General features: G+C 42.5%; 1 protein-coding gene across 7 annotated transcripts in view; it reads left to right on the top strand.

The window, feature by feature from the left end:
- The window catches only part of LOC133560456 (cytochrome P450 4V2-like), a 59,344-nt gene that overhangs the window by 2,458 nt on the left and 39,476 nt on the right, over positions 1 to 17,410 (top strand). For 2 of the 7 annotated variants that reach the window (XM_061912991.1, XM_061913008.1), the window contains exons 3-6: positions 3,652 to 4,077; positions 4,168 to 4,362; positions 6,191 to 8,046; positions 9,255 to 16,251. The exons of 2 other annotated variants lie outside the window; for them this stretch is intronic. In XM_061912991.1, the coding sequence (XP_061768975.1) occupies positions 3,652 to 4,077; positions 4,168 to 4,362; positions 6,191 to 8,046; positions 9,255 to 9,486 (2,709 nt within the window). In that variant the 3' untranslated portion in view covers positions 9,487 to 16,251. Of the gene's footprint in view, positions 1 to 3,651; positions 4,078 to 4,167; positions 4,363 to 6,190; positions 8,051 to 9,254; positions 16,252 to 17,410 lie in introns of those variants that run through there. 3 more of the 7 variants (XM_061913019.1, XM_061913029.1, XM_061913000.1) reach the window with 2 other exon arrangements.

Raw genomic sequence — 17,410 nt, 5'->3', positions numbered from 1 at the left:
AAATTTACGTTGTTACCCTAGGGCAGGGGTAGGGAACCTCTGGCTCTCGAGCCAGATGTGGCTCTTTTGATAACTGCATCTGGCTCTCAGATAAATCTTCGCTGACATTACTTAACAAACGATAAGTAATGAATAATTACAGTGTTAAAAATAACGTTCAAACTATAAAACATTCTCATTATATTTTTAAGAATGTTGTTAAAAATAATAAGAGACTTATTACACTCTAAAAATGTTGGTCTTACTTAAAAATGCACGCATTTAGTTGTATTCAGTGTTTATAAAATATTATATGGCTCTCACAAAAATACAAATAAAAATATTTAGCTTTCATGGCTCTCTCAGCCAAAAAGGTTCCCGACCCCTGCCCTAGGGTAAACTGGATAACACATGGCACACTGACAAAGCTTAACCGACTGTTACAATAACAATCTACAAGGTTAAAATAGGTTGCTTCTCTTTCTCCTCTTCCATTTTTCTGCTTTCTTTTGTATCTCTTGTTATCATTACGTATATGTTTTGTTGCATTTGAACAACTGTATTGTTGATAATAGAGGTACATTTTTGGTATTGTTCATTATCAATAGCGCTATTTCTATTGGTATTTGTATTGCTCCATTTGTAGTGTAATAATGCTCATTGTCATTTCTGTATTATTATTTATTTCGCTAACTGCTTCTTTGCTATCACTTTTACCATCGTATTTGTACATATTGTATTTGACCGATGTTGCTCTATTGTTGTTATTGGTATTGTTGTGTTTGTCCCTCTGTCTAATCCCCCTCTTGTCACCACAATTTTCCCCTCTGTCTTCTTTTTTTTCTCTTTCCTGCTCTGGCCCGGCTGCACCAAATGATAATATAAATACATTTAGTAATAGTCAAATACAAATAAGGCAAAAAGAGAAGTATTCTACACTTCTCTTTTGTAAAGTAAATCTGAACAGCCGGTATGGGCATTTACATCAACTATATGATTTGCCTTAATAGCTGGACAGGACAAAAAAACAAAAAACAAAACCTTGCCAAATGATACCAAGCCATTCAATAATCACGATTATTATCAAGGCTTTGGTCAGGCAGATTACAAAAATAAAATACCAATCAAATTTACGGCATTAGAAGGCACTCATAAGTGGTAAAAACAAATACATTCTACCTTAATTTATCAATCAATCAATCAATGATTATGTATATAGCCCTAAATCACTAGTGTCTCAAAGGGCTGTACAAACCACAACACAAACCACAACGACATCCTCGGTAGAGCCCAAATAAGGGCAATTAATTCTCATAATAATAATATGTATGTTTTTTTTCTACCTAAACTGTCAATGAATTAAAGTGCAAACTAAAATACAGCTTTGCCACAGTAGTCGTATTTTTTGCGCTGAATAAACTTCTATATGACTTTAACTCCAGACTTCTTCAGTTTGTTTGAAATCGTCATTACTGCCACCAGTGGTGGAAAAAATTGTATTACAACTGGGTACCGCGGCTAAGAGACTGATGTTTTTTGGGCCCCCGGCCTATGGTTAAGAAACACCGACTTAGTAAAAGATTCTCATCGAGAGAATGTCAAGAGTGTGCAAAGCAGTAATCAGAGCAGAGGGTGACTATTTTGAAGAAACTAGAACATCAAACATGTTTTCAGATATTTCACATTTTTTTGTTAAGTACATTCATAGTTTTTCAGTGACAATCTACAATGTAAATAGTCATGAAAATAAATAAGACGCATTGAATTGAGAAGGGGTGACAAACTTTTGGCCTGTACTGTATGTCGAGCGTGTGTTCTATTGTGTGCTTAGCTGCTGTGTAGCTGCTAGTAGCCTATAGCCTACCACGTTGACATTTTGTAAATTACTTGACTAAAAAAGGAGAAAAGACCGACCCTGTGCGTTTATTGGAGGACATTTAGATGTTTCACAAGTCGAATTGCTTGTACCTGAGATTTTAGATGCAAGGGATTGAAACATCCCTACTTTTGAGACACCTATTTTGGGTTGATTGATTTATTGATTGAAACTTTTATTAGTAGATTGCACAGTACAGTACAGTACATATTCCGTACAATTGACCACTAAATGGTAACACCCGAATAAGTTTTTCAACTTGTTTAAGTTGGGGTCAACATTAATCAATTCATTGAACTCCAACTAGATCAGGGGTCTCAAACTCAATTGACCTTGGGGCCACTGGATGCAGAGTCTGGGTGAGGCTGGGCCGCGAGAAAATAATAAAAAAAAATTTAAAAATATTTTTATTTTTATTTTCAACACAAAATAAATTCAAAATATAAACGAACAAAATGTGAATCAAATAATGTGAGGCAAGGCAAATTAAACAATAAAAAAAAAAAAACTAACGGTTTGAATTGGTCCAAGTTGTCGGGGACCGTTATTACGGACAGGTGTCGCGGTGGGCCGGCAGCCAGGCACGTAAGAAAACCCTTGTCTCCATGGCAACGTTTCTGTCGCTTTCACTCATTTTCCGCTTTTCCACTAACGCAGGGGTAGGCAACCCAGAACGTTGAAAGAGCCATTTTAGACCCCATCCATCCATCCATTTTCTACCGCTTATTCCCTTTTTGGGGTGGCAGGGGGCGCTGGCGCCTATCTCAGCTACAATCGGGCGGAAGGCGGGGTACACCCTGGACAAGTCGCCACCTCATCGCAGGGCCAACACAGATAGACAGACAACATTCACACTCACATTCACACACTAGGGCCAATTTAGTGTTGCCAATCAACCTATCCCCAGGTGCATGTCTTTGGAAGTGGGAGGAAGCCGGAGTACCCGGAGGGAACCCACGCATTCACGGGGAGAACATGCAAACTCCACACAGAAAGATCCCGAGCCTGGATTTGAACCCAGGACTCCAGGACCTTCGTATTGTGAGGCAGACGCACTAACCCCTCTGCCACCGTGAAGCCCCCATTTTAGACCCAAATAACAAAAATCGTCTCTGTCCTGAGCCAACGGGAGTGGGTGGAGTTTACAGTTAGGGTAGCACAATTAGCTCCGAATGCTCCGGACGTGTTACACATCCAAATCGCACAGTGACTCTCTGTCGGAGTATCAGCGTTGGGGTCCAGTGCACCACAGTTTTGTATTGTCGCTTGGTCCTTTGGCGGAGTGCTTCGGAAGCTACCGGGCCGCTCGTCTCCCCGGCCCGGACTGTTTATAGCGGCGTCGGGGGAGGGAGCGAGAGAGAGACACACACACACAGTGACAGAGAGAGCTTGCGAGAGAGAGCGAGGGAGGGAGGAAGGGAGGAAGAGCGCGTGCAGGTCTAGTGAAAAAGCGGCAAAACGTTTCTCTGCTTGAATCATGCAAGTCACGTCAATGTTCGGCCCTCGAGAGTCATATACCACACCGTGATTGGTAGATTCCTTCTGCTCAGCACACAACACTGTCAAGCGCCATTCATATAAAACTTGCAGGCCGCACTAACATTAAACTTTCATATTAAGGTGGGGGCCGCAAAATAACATCTCGCGGGCAGAAATTGGCATGCGGGCCGCGTGTCTGAGTCCCCTGAACTAGATGCACCTTTTAGGTTTGACTTTCTAAAATCACGTGGATTTAAAGATTGAACAAACAGACTTTTCTTCCTTTATCTGAAGTTTGTGACTGATTCCCTCCCCAGCCCAAGGTGCTGCTCCTCTGCTACTTCCTTATATCCGGCCATGGTCAGGCCTTCGAGAATAAGACCTCCTGCTACATCCGGGGCACCGAGGCCGACTGCAGCCGCCTCAGCCTCAACGCCATCCCCCCAAACCTCCCGGGGAACATCACCAGTTTAGACATGTCCCACAACAGACTGGGTCAGCTCCCGCCCTCGTCCCTGGCGCCCTACGCCGGACTCCTCCATCTGGATCTGAGCCACAACAGCCTCAGCGGGCTGGACGGTGGGCTTTGCCGGACTCTGCCCCTGCTGCAGACCCTCTACGTGGACCACAACCAAGTGCACGTTATTCTAGAAGAGGATCTGAGCGCCTGCAGCAATCTGACCGGGTTTCACTTGTCAGGCAACAGACTGAAACTAAAAGGGGAAGCCTTCTCTGGACTACAGGTAATCGGATCCACAATCGGTGTCTACTGGATTACCGCAATATCTGCTTTCGCTTAAAAACAATATATCATCTCTCTCCTCATAACTCAGAGTCTGAAGGTCCTTGACGTCTCAAAGAACAACCTAAACTCGGCTCGGCTCGGGTCCAAGACTCAGATGCCCGACCTGGAGGAGCTCAGTCTGGGATTCAACTTGTTCACGACTTTGGCTAAGAATGACTTTGCCCTCTTCAGTCGTTCCAAGTCTTTGCACCTCCTTAACTTGGCCTCCACCGCCATAAAGACAGTAAGAAACAACAAATACTTAATACAGTACTTATGCACCGACATCAGGAGTGAATATTTAGGATGTTCTGATCAGGTTTTAATGCTGCCGAATTCCTAAACTCCATGAATAACAACACGGCATGTAAACTACTTCCTTATTCCCTTTCATTACATATAATCGTTATCGTAATCGAGCAAAACTAAGTCAATAGTACACAAAAACTATTATCTACTAATTGTTTAAATTATTGGGTTTCTGCCCTCAAAAAATTAGTAAAAAAGAACAAAAACCAAATGGTATGGTGAAAAAATAGCGATCTTATCACTGTAGTAGTGTTGTCCCGATACCAATATTTTGGTACCCGTACCAAAATTATTTCGATACTTTTTGATCCTTTTTTAGATAAAGGGGACCACAAAAAAATTACATTATTGGCTTTATTTTAACAACAAATCTTAGGGTACATTAAACATATGTTTCTTATTGCAAGTTTGTCCTTAAATAAAATAGTGAACTTACTGGACAACTTGTGTTTTAGTAGTAAGTAAACGAAAAAACATTGTGTCATTTATCATTGCATTATTTTGTCAACATTATGAGGGACAAACTGTATAAAAATGGATTATTAATCTACGTGTAATAATCATATATTCTTCTGTTGTTTGATACTTTCAGTTAGTTTTGGATGATACCACAAATTTGGGTATCAATCCGATACCAAGTCGTTACAGGATCATACATTGGTCATATTCAAAGTCCTCATGTGTCCAGGGACATATTTCCTGCGTTTATAAACATAATATAATTAAAAAACAAAAAAAACGAAAGAAGATGTTGTGATGCCAAAAAATATCGACTTAATCACAGTAGTATCGACTTGATACGCTCCAGTACTTGGTATCATTACAGTGGATGTCAGGTGTAGATCCACCCATGGGGTTTGTTTACAATGTGACGCCATACCCGTCTTAAACTTAACCGAGCAATTATTTCTTGGGTTCCAAAAATGGGCTAGCTTGATGCTAATACACATTGGCTTTGCTTTTGACACACTACTGATTAGCATGAGCGATTTTACATGGTGATTTCAATACCTCAAAATAGGGCATACCTGCCAACCTTGAGACCTCCGAATTCGGGAGATTGGCGGGCGGGGTTAAGTGGGGGTGTGTATATTTATTGCTAGAATTCACTGAAATTCAAGTATTTATTTATACATACATACATACATACATACATACATACATACATACATATATATTAAGGTCGATCGATTGGCGCAACCCTGATGGATTTCGACACTAAGGCCCCACAAATCATTAACTAAATCTGTTAATTTTAGCGGTCCTTCTTATCTTTCTCAGAGTATACAAATGGGCTTTGTGCATGAAATATTAGAACAATGGTCCTCCCCCAGCAGGTCTTGGCCAACCAAGGCAAAAAAAAATTGCGTTCAGGCCTTTTTCTTCGAATTAATTATACACGGTAGTGCAAGCAAATTGTGGTCATAGTCTATCAAGCCACAGAATGCCTCTTAAATTCTTAAATTTGACGAGTGCAAGTTTGCTTCCAATGCCGTGGCGCCCGTTTAGAGAATATTTTGGAAAGAACATGACTTTTATGCAAAGCCACCAAGATAACGGAAACTTTGGGAAAGGACCGTAAGACGGACTGAAGTTTAAGGTCAGCCAATTTCAAGCAATTGGCTTGACTTTTGTAGAATAACATTCTCATGGGTTCTGTTTTCTTTAGATCACCCTGTATTTTGACTTTGTAGACCACATACCCAACAACTTCAGGAAACTTTGGTGGTTCGTTGACATTTTTCAAATGTTCTTCTCCGCAGGTGGAACCTGGTTCTTTCAAGCCACTGTCACAGCTGCAAACCTTAATCATGGACGGCAGCAACATGGGCACAACTGTCATTTCCAAACTGTGCTGGGAGTTGTCCCAGGTCTCCATCAAGGCTTTGTCCTTGCAGAAGATGAAACTGATCACTCTCAACAACGCAACATTCAAAGGCTTGCAGCAAACAAATCTAACCTTTCTGGATCTTTCCGGCAACGGGATGGGTAAGATTGAAGACGGCTCGTTTCAGTGGACGGGCAAACTGGAAACTCTGATCCTGTCGGACAACAACCTCAAGCATTTGACCAAGTCAACATTTCGGGGACTTAAAAGTTTGAAAAAACTATTCTTGATGAAAGCTCTGGTAAAAGGTCACACCTCGGCAACGCCCATCATCGACGACTTCTCCTTCCAGCCACTCAGCGCTCTGGAGAGTTTGTGTTTACAGCGGACTTCCATACGGGAAATCACTCCGAACACTTTCACGGGCTTGACAAGTCTGAAAGAGCTCGATATGAGCTGGAGCAATTATGTGTCGCTGAAAACCATCAGCAACCAAACACTTGCCTCACTTAACGGGTCTCCTCTCTTGAAGCTCAACTTGACAGCAGTGGCTATCGCCCAGATTCAACATGGAGCCTTTTCCCATTTGAAGAACCTCACAAGTCTTGCTCTGGATTTTAATTTCATCAAGCAAACTTTGACTGGCAAGGAATTCGAAGGTCTAGACCGACTCAGGGAGCTAAACATGTCCTTTAACCACCAGACGGTCAACCTCACGTCCAAGTCGTTTGTTAGTGTCCCAGGTCTTGAAGTCTTGACGCTAGGAAAAAGCCTTGTGGTCACAGCTCTTAACCTGGATCCCTCCCCATTCAAACCCCTGTCTGAGCTCACCTACCTGGACCTGAGCAACAACAACATCGCCAACGTCCGAGCCAATCTGTTGGAGGGACTTGTGAACCTAAAAGTTCTTAAGTTGGAACACAACAACCTGGCCCGGTTGTGGAAAGACGCAAACCTTGGCGGGCCTGTACTTTTTTTGAAAGGCTTAGAAAACTTGGTAAGTCTTTGGATGAATAGTAACGGTTTTGACGAGATTCCCACAGATGCACTGAGCGGCCTCAATAACCTCCAGGAACTGAGACTCAGCAACAATCTGCTCAACAACCCGAAATATTCGGTATTTGACAGCCTGAACTCCCTAAAGGTTTTACACCTCCAGAAGAACTTGATCACAGCTGTAAGACCCGAAGTGTTCCGAACACCCTTGAGCAATCTCAGTTTGCTCGTCATGGACAGAAACCCCTTTGACTGCACCTGCGAGAGCATCCTGTGGTTTGTGACATGGTTGAACAACACAAATACGACCAGAGTGCCAGGTCTCAGTGATCAGTATTTGTGCAACACACCCCTGGTTTACTTTAACCACTCAGTCATGGAATTTAACACCCTCTTTTGCAGGGACATGACACCTTTCCAGGCACTTTACATACTAAGCAGCACCCTCGTCCTCGTACTGACTGTAACCGCCCTGCTGGTGCACTTCCACGGCTGGAGGGTTCAATTTTACTGGAACATTTTGATAAACCGGACACTGGGATTTAGTGACGCCAAAGTGGAAGAGGGCCGACAATTTGAATATGACTGCTACGTCATCCACGCTGAGGAGGACAGCACCTGGGTGGACAGCGCCTTGATGCCTTTGGAAAATGACGGATGCAGATTTTACCTGGAGGATCGGGATTCGGTGCCAGGCACGTCGCAGCTGGAGTCCATCGTGGAAAATATGAGAAACTCACGGAAAATCCTGTTTGTCGTGACGGAGAGTCTTCTCAGAGACCCGTGGTGCCGCCGGTAAATCACACACTGTTGACATGTTTGGTGTTCTAAGTCTCATGTTGTATTTCTTGCAAGTTTTGCAATTTTCTGTGAGATTGGTAACAGGGTGAGGAATTATTTGAGTTTTGGACGATTCAGTTTTCTGATTTTCAATGATTCTCCATTCCGATTCTTTTGAGAGACAGGGTTAAAAATGTACTAGGATTTCTCACAGGGCTATTTTCAACCAGTATACGAACATCAATCCTTTGAACTTGAATATTCTACCTGTAGCAGTTTTAGCCTCGTCCTCCAGTCCTCCAGTTATATTAACACGTGTAAGAATCTGAGTTTATTTGCCGCAATGGCGGAATATCGACTTAGGTGAGCGGCTCCGTACAGTGTTAACAGTTAGCCGCGTAGCTGCCGGTCGGTGGACTGAGCATAAAAAATAGGCATTGACATTAAGGCGGTTTCGGGAAAACTGGAACGAAACCCTAATTGGAATGTTACTTGCTTCTTTTGAGCATGCAACTAGCAAAAAACGGAGAAGGTGGTCTAATTTACCTGCTCGGTGGCTTCGTGGCCAGAGTGTCCGCCCTGAGAGCGGTAGGTCGGGAGTTGAAACCCCAGCCGAGTCATACCAAAGACTATAAGATGGGACCTATAACCTCCCTGCTACTTATTAATGCCTTATTCTGCATGGTCTTATTATACAACAACCTTAACCCCAACCCCAACCCCAACCCTACCCCTCTAACCCCAACCGAATAACTCTAAATTAAGTCTTTGTTACTTACAGTATGTTACCCTACTGTCCAAATAACTCTTAATGAAGTCTTTGTTACTTAGAATATGTAACCTCAAACCCTGCTCAGTGGCTTCGTGGTTAGAGTGTCCACCCTGAGATCGGTAGGTTGTGAGTTCAAACCCCGGCTGAGTCATACCAAAGACAAAAAAAATGGGAACCATTACCTCCATGCTTGGCACTCGGCATCAAGGGGTTGGAATTGGGGGTTAAATCACCAAAATGATTACCGAATGCGGCCACCGCTGCTCCTCACTGCTCCCCTCACCTCCCAGGGGGTGGAACAAGGGGATGGGTCAACGGCAGAAGGTAATTTCACCACACCTAGTGTGTGTGTGACTATCAGTGGTACTTTATATACGGAGCATCTATGTTATCTGGGAATTCACAGGAATTGTGCTCATGCCTTTCCTTCTTTTGTTTTTTGTGTATGCAGCTTTAAGGCCCACCACGCTTTGCATCAGGTCATCGAAGCCAGCAGAGACTCTGTGATCCTGGTCTTCCTGCAGAACGTGCACGACTACAAGTTGTCCCAGTCGCTCTTCCTCCGTAGAGGAATGTTGCGTCCACGCTGCATACTCCACTGGCCCGTCCAAAGGGAGCGAGTTTTGGCCTTTCGCCAGAAGCTGCTGATTGCCCTCAGTTTAACCAATCGATTTCGCAGCTGACCATACGGAGCGATAGTTGAACTTGTAAGGAATACCAAACACTTAAACTTGACGAATTATCCATCCATCCATTTCCTACCGCTTATTCCCTTTTGGGGTCGCGGGGGGCGCTGGTGCCTATCTCAGCTACAATCGGGCGGAAGGCGGGGTACACCCTGGATTCATGATAGCCTGACTGATGCATTCATTGATTAATCAATACTGGTAGTGTTGTCTCGGCCTCATCTGGGCATTCTGCTGATTGCGCCTCCAAGAGCGCACCTGCGCGGGTCAGTCCTGCTGCAGTCAATCACCGGCAATCAGCACACCTGAAGTTGATCCGAGCTCCTGCCTTCTAAAGCCTGCACAACCTGCTATCCCGGACCGTAAAGCGCTAATCGTGCTAGTCCCACGTCTTCCTTGTCGTCCTTCCAGCAGTCTGCCTTCGTTCCTCGTGACGAGCTGTAGGTCTCGTCTTTTCCCCCGCGTTCCTTCAGGGTCACTGACTGCCTCGTGGATCTCGACCTCCCGCTTGGACACGGACCTCCGACGCCCCGCTATCCCCCCCGACTTCCTGCTTTTGGACTTGACTCTCGCTCAACACTCTGATAACACCCATCCATTTTCTACCGCTTATTCCATTTTGGGGTTGCGGGGGCTCGCTGGTGACTATCTCAGCTGCATTCGGGCGGAAGGTGGTGTACACCCTGGACAAGTCGCCATCTCATCGCAGAGCCAACACAGATAGACAACATTCAAACTCACATTCAAACACTAGGGCCAATTTAGTGTTGCCAATCAACCTATCCCCAGGTGCATGTTTTTGGAAGTGGGAGGAAGCCGGAGTACCCGGAGGGAACCCATGCATTCACGGGGAGAACATGCAAACTCCACACAAAGATCCCGAGCCTGGATTTGAACCCAGGACTGCAGGACCTTCGTATTGTGAGGCAGACGCACTAACCCCTCTGCCACCGTGAAGCCTTGACAAATTATCTAATTTGCAAATTTTCTCACCTCAAAAAAACCCCACATTCTGATCAACAAATAAACACGGTAGAGATCGGATATTCAAGTGAGGTCTTCAGCGTTGCGACAAGACATCAAACTTGACTAAGTAGAGGATGTGAAAGTCGTAACAAAGTTTTTGTATGGCAACCTGTGGAAAGATCATTCATGACCTTTACCGGCAGACCGCCTCGATTCCAGGCCGAGGCGGCACGTCCAATTTCCGGTGAGTCCCCCATGGAGAAATATCCTCCAAACACTTTTAGTAAACGATTCTTCTGTGCGTACAAATAAATTTTAGGAGAAAGATGTGGGAGTTTTAGACATGTCATCATCATCACCGGCGGTCACTCGAAGCGAGTATCACGATCCTCCGGGTAGGGGGGTATCCCTTTATGGAGGATGCCTGTGCGTGATTTTAACGTGGGGAGACTGGTGTACAGACAGTCACCACACGATCCTTGACAGATCCGGGTCAGGGTCCAGTGGCATGGAGTCCAAGACGACTGAGGACCCTTTTCTGCTGCAGCCTTCAACCGACATCACATCCGTTGTGGTAGTTCTTACGTGTACCCTCTTCCGCCTGCTCCGCCGTTGAGGACTTCACCGTATCCCTGGCTAGGGGGCAGTCAGGTACTAGGCCTTTGCCAATGGCCACCTGGGGTAATCAATCAATGTTTATTTATAAAGCCCTAAATCACATTCGAGACCGGACGCAATGGACATGGAGTGGGTCTAGCATAATATTGTGAGAGTCCAGTCCATAGTGGATCCAACATAACAGTAGTAAAGGGGTTAACCTCCTAGTGCCCCAAGACCCCATAGAGCAGGGGTGTCAAACTCAAATACAGAGTGGGCCAAAATTTAAAAACTGAACAAAGCCGCGGGCCAAGATTGAACAAATTAACCTTTTAATAGGGACCCAAACAAGTTTTGCAATGAATATTGAACAAGCAAGGCTTAAATAGGGCAGCACGGTGGTACAGGGGTTAGTGCATCTGCCTCACAATACGAAGGTCCTGAATAATCCTGGTTCAATCCCGGGCTTGGGATCTTTCTGTGTGGAGTTTGCATGTTCTCTCCGTGACTGCGGGGGTTCCCTCCGGGTACTCGGGCTTCCTCCCATGGAACAGGCAGAGCTTATATAACGTAATAGTGCAAAATCAACTTTCAAAAAACAAACGAAAAAACATCAGTGGTATATTAAATAACATTTTATTTAAAAAATGAATGCCTCTTTTCTATTTGCAGCCTTCTGAGGTAAATATCAACATTAACTTTTTCCACATATTATATCCGAAAATAAAATAAAAATGAGGTGGGCGGGGTTTGGTGGTAGCAGGGGGTGTATACTGTAGCGTTCCGGAAGAGTTAGTGCTGCAAGGGATTCTGGGTATTTCTTTTGTTGTGTTTATGTTGTGTTACGGTGCGGGTGTTCTCCCGAAATGTGTTTTGTCATTCTTGTTTGGTGTGGGTTCACAGTGTGGCGCATATTTGTAACAATGTTAAAGTTCTTTATACGGCCACCCTCAGTGTGACCTGTATGGCTGTTGACCAAGTATGTGTGTGTGAAAGCCGCATATATTATGGAGGAAAAGAGGACGTGACGACATGTTGTAGAGGACGCTAAAGGCACGCTCCCCATATTGTTGTCCGGGTGGAAATCGGGAGAATGGTTGTCCAGGGAGATTTTCGGGAAGGGCACTAAACTTCGGGAGTCTCCCGGGAAAATTGTGAGGGTTGCCAAGTATGAGTATTAGGGGTGAATGTGGTGTTACCGGCGGGCCAGCTCTAATGTTAATTTGATATTGCCTCAAGGGCCAAATGAAATTAAACGGCGGGCCAGAGTTTGACACCCATGCCATAGAGGTACCTCCACTGCCTGATGCACTTTAACGTCGTGCCCAGGACATCTATATGTCTATTTAGACATGTAACACAGTGGCAGAGCTACAGAATAGAGGGGCTGGGAGGGCGGCCCTATCCCACGGCTTGAACCCGCAGAAGCTCAAACCATTCAAACAGTTTTATCTGAACACCACCATTAAAACAGCTGAACGTATAGGTTGCCCCAGTCAGGATGAGTCATGGTTGCTAAAACTTTACAGAACTGATTTTATTGATAAAGTAGGTGTAAAAAATGGAATACCATCCATCCATTTTCTACCGCTTATTCCCTTTTGGGGTCGCGGGGGGCGCTGGCGCCTATCTCAGCTACAATCGGGCGGAAGGCGGGGTACACCCTGGACAAGTCGCCACCTCATCGCAGGGCCAACACAGATAGACAGACAACATTCACACTCACATTCACACACTAGGGCCAAATTAGTGTTGCCAATCAACCTATCCCCAGGTGCATGTCTTTGGAAGTGGGAGGAAGCCGGAGTACCCGGAGGGAACCCACGAATTCACGGGGAGAACATGCAAACTCCACACAAAAAGATCTCGAGCCTGGATTTGAACCCAGGACTGCAGGACCTTCGTATTGTGAGGCAGACGCACTAACCCCTCTTCCACCGTGAAGCCCAAAATGGAATACAATTCTGTATTTTATTTGGCATTTTTCCTACCAAATTGACAGGATTGGTAGTTGATATAAACGTGGAGCGACAAAGAAAAGGAAAAAAGGAGCGGTTGTGTACTCGCTCTCGGCTGCATCGAGTTTTTCTTACTGATCCAACCTGGTCGCTGAGCATGCTGACTACCAACCACCATGCCACCAATACTGGGGTATCGATACCGGTATTCAACAGTTCCAATTTTCGGTACTTTTGGATGTGTTGGTAAATATTGTTTTTAAAAAATAAAATCTCAGTTTTTTTGCATCATTTAAAGGCCTACTGAAACCCACTACTACCGACCACGCAGTCTGATAGTTTATACATCAATGATGAAATATTAACGTTGCAACACATGCCAATACGGCCTTTTTAGTTTACTAAATTGCAATTTTAAATTTCCCGCGGAGTTTCTTGTTGAAAAAGTCACGGAATGATGACGTGTGTTTTTGACGTTATTGGTTGGAGGGGACATATTAGCTCAGCACCAATTACGGCTAAAAGTCATCTCTTTTCATCGCATAATTACACACTATTCTGGACTTCTGTGTTGCTGAATCTTTTGCAATTTGTTCAATTAATAATGGAGACTATAAAGTACAATGTTGTTGGTGGAAAGCGGTGGATTGCAGCTGCCTTTAGCACCGAGACACAGCCGGTGTTTCTTTGTTGTGACGTTTTAACACAGAGCGGTCAAGCGAACATGTTTCTCTACGTCAACCAGCATGTTTTTGGATGGGAAAATTGTGATAATAAGTCGGCTCTTACCGGAGACATCAGTGGATTATGCGTCCTCCTGCAGTAACTGTCAAAAAAGGCAGCTGTGAGCTTGGCTCCTCGGCTTCTCTCTAAGACACTGGCGTGTTTACCGCAGCCATCCGACTTTGAGGTATGTCTTTACAATCTCACTAAAACACTATTAAAACAATAAGCAGATAAGGGATCTTCCGGAATTATCCTAATTACATCTGAAACGCTCACACTGCCGCCTCCCGGAACTGTCGCTTTTTATTTTATTTAAAACATTTTTTTCTTTCTAGTCCTTCACTATCAACATTAAAAGTGTTACTAAAACGGCCTTCTTTCATCTCCGTAATATCGCTAAAATTCGCTCCATTCTGTCCACTAAAGACGCTGAAATCATTATCCATGCGTTTGTTACGTCTCGCCTCGACTACTGTAACGTATTATTTTCGGGTCTCCCCATGTCTAGCATTAAAAGATTACAGTTGGTACAAAATGCGGCTGCTAGACTTTTGACAAGAACAAGAAAGTTTGATCACATTACGCCTGTACTGGCTCACCTGCATTAGCTTCCTGTGCACTTAAGATGTGACTTTAAGGTTTTACTACTTACGTATAGAATACTACACGGTCTAGCTCCAGCCTATCTTGCCGATTGTATTGTACCATATGTCCCGGCAAGAAATCTGCGTTCAAAGGACTCCGGCTTATTAGTGATTCCCAAAGCCCAAAAAAAGTCTGCGGGCTATAGAGCTTTTTCATTTCGGGCTCCAGTACTCTGGAATGCCCTCCCGGTAACAGTTCGAGATGCCACCTCAGTAGAAGCATTTAAGTCTCACCTTAAAACTCATTTGTATACTCTAGCCTTTAAATAGACTCCCTTTTTAGACCAGTTGATCTGCCGTTTCTTTTCTTTTTCTTCTATGTCCCACTCTCCCTTGTGGAGGGGGTCCGGTCCGATCCGGTGGCCATGTACTGCTCGCCTGTGTATCGGCTGGGGACATCTCTGCGCTGCTGATCCGCCTCCGCTTGGGATGGTTTCCTGCTGGCTCCGCTGTGAACGGGACTCTCGCTGCTGTGTTGGATCCGCTTTGGACTGGACTCTCGCGACTGTGTTGGATCCATTATGGATTTAACTTTCACAGTATCATGTTCGACATCCGCTCGACATCCATTGCTTTTCTCCTCGCCAAGGTTCTCATAGTCATCATTGTCACCGACGTCCCACTGGGTGTGAGTTTTCCTTGCCCTTATGTGGGTCTACCGAGGATGTCGTAGTGGTTTGTGCAGCCCTTTGAGACACTTGTGATTTAGGGCTATATAAGTAAACATTGATTGATTGATTGATTGATTGATCCACGAATCGTTCATCTTCGCTCAAATTAATGGGGAAATTGTCACTTTCTCGGTCCGAATTGCTCTTACTGCTGGTGGCTCACATTATAAACAATGTGAGGATGTGAGGAGCCCTCACACCATCGTCATTACGTACGTACTAAGTACGTACTTTGTACGTACTAGAACGTACTATGTACGTACTAGATCATACTACCTTTTGGTCATTCCCGGGGGCCCCGGGGCTCGTGCAGCTCGCGGCGGGACTTGTGGAACTCCATTCTGGGTAGGATTTTTAACCTTTTTTGGACTTTTTCAGACTTTCCTCAATTACTCTCCCACTTTCGCTGGTTCACTCCTGGGTGCCTTTTGGTCATTCCCGGGCACATACTTCCGGTAAAGGCAAAGCTTTTTTATTAGCGACCAAAAGTTGGGAACTTTATCGTGGATGTTCTCTACTAAATCCTTTCAGCAAAAATATGGCAATATCGCGAAATGATCAAGTATGACACATAGAATGAACCTGCAATACACGTTTAAATAAGAAAATCTCTTTAAAAATTAGCTGATTCTGATAACTGCTTTGTTTCATTATCACATTACTGAGTCTCAATTACAAGTATGACAGTATGTTGCAATTACAGTTGCAAGTCCAAGACGTTAGATAGCAGTAGTGGATACCTTATGGTGTGTTGGCAAGTCAGTTCAGTCTGTGCTGAATCTAGTCTTTTGTTGCGCCCTAAAAGTGTTAATACCGTAAGTATTGTACTTATCGAGGGCTGCCAGCCGTGTGAGCGGTCTAAAGGGACAGGCGTCAATCTGAGTGGAAGTATTCCGCCAAGTACAAGTGTTTGACTTGTCTCCATCTAATAGTATTAAATTATTTCAGGACACTGAAAAGTGCAAGGGGCAAAAACAGCTTTTTAGAAAAAGCGCAGAGTGCGTGTGTCTTCTTCGCCCTCCCCAACACTCCATACTCCCAAGAGGAAAATATTGAGTTTTGTATTGGATCTTAAACTGTAAAAGGCTTTTTTGTAGCTCTCCAAAAAAACATTTTTAATGTTTTTGTAATGCATACTTTGTAATAAAACTGACAAGGTGCACTTCAGTGTTCTAATTAAATGTTTACTAGTGGTATTAATCATGTTATTGTAATATTTGTATCATTGTATGTATATAATGAGCGGCAAAATCATACTTCTTTCCAGTACTGTACTGCCTAATGTTGGGTGACTGTGACATCTAGTGGTCATGCAGTCTTACTACTTCCTAACACAAATAGTACGATTTGTTTTCCTTCTAAATAATATTACAACTGCATAACCTGCATATAATTTGGATGTTATTTCGAAAAATAGAGTATAATGTAATGTATAATACGTGTAAAATATACAATTATATATTATACCAAACGTTTATTTATAATTATTTGATAAGTGGCATTTTTTTTAAATAATTATGAACCATTTTATAGTATATTAGTATATATTAGTATACTGAAGCATCAACGCCCAATGAAACCCAAGTAGTGATACTGTGTCCATTGATGCCTCAATGTGTGTGTTTAGCTGTGTGTATATATATATATATATATATATATATATATATATATATATATATATTTATGTAAACTAATATATATTATATATATAATATATGTATATACATAAAAATGTATAAATTAATATAAAGAATGTAATTTATATAAATTACTATATATGTACATATATAGTAATTTATATAAATATATGTATACTATATGCGTATATTATATATGTGTATATTAATATGCGATAAAAATACATATACGTATATATGTATGTATATATATATATATATATATATATATATATCTTATGAATATTATAAATATATAGAATGTATACATATTATACATACATTTTTGTAAATTAATATAAATATATATATAAATGTTATATATATATATATATATACACAAATTAATATATATAATGTATACAAATTATACATACATATGCACAGTATGTATATATCACATATTAACATATGTATTATAGACATATATATTTATATACATTACTATACTTATAAATATGTATAATATATATTTATAAATATGTATAAATTCATATATAGAATGTAGGAATATTATATATATATTTATGTAAATTAATATATAAAGAAATATTTATATATAAATTATATATATATATATATATATATATATATATATATATATATATATTCATGTATAGAATGTATACAAATTATACATGCATGTATATGTATACATCACATATTAATGTATGTATATATGT

The sequence above is a fragment of the Nerophis ophidion genome, linkage group LG01 (genome assembly GCF_033978795.1).
Source record: "Nerophis ophidion isolate RoL-2023_Sa linkage group LG01, RoL_Noph_v1.0, whole genome shotgun sequence".
Classification (NCBI taxonomy): Eukaryota; Metazoa; Chordata; class Actinopteri; order Syngnathiformes; family Syngnathidae; genus Nerophis; species Nerophis ophidion.
This window is presented reverse-complemented; position numbering and strand designations above follow the sequence as displayed.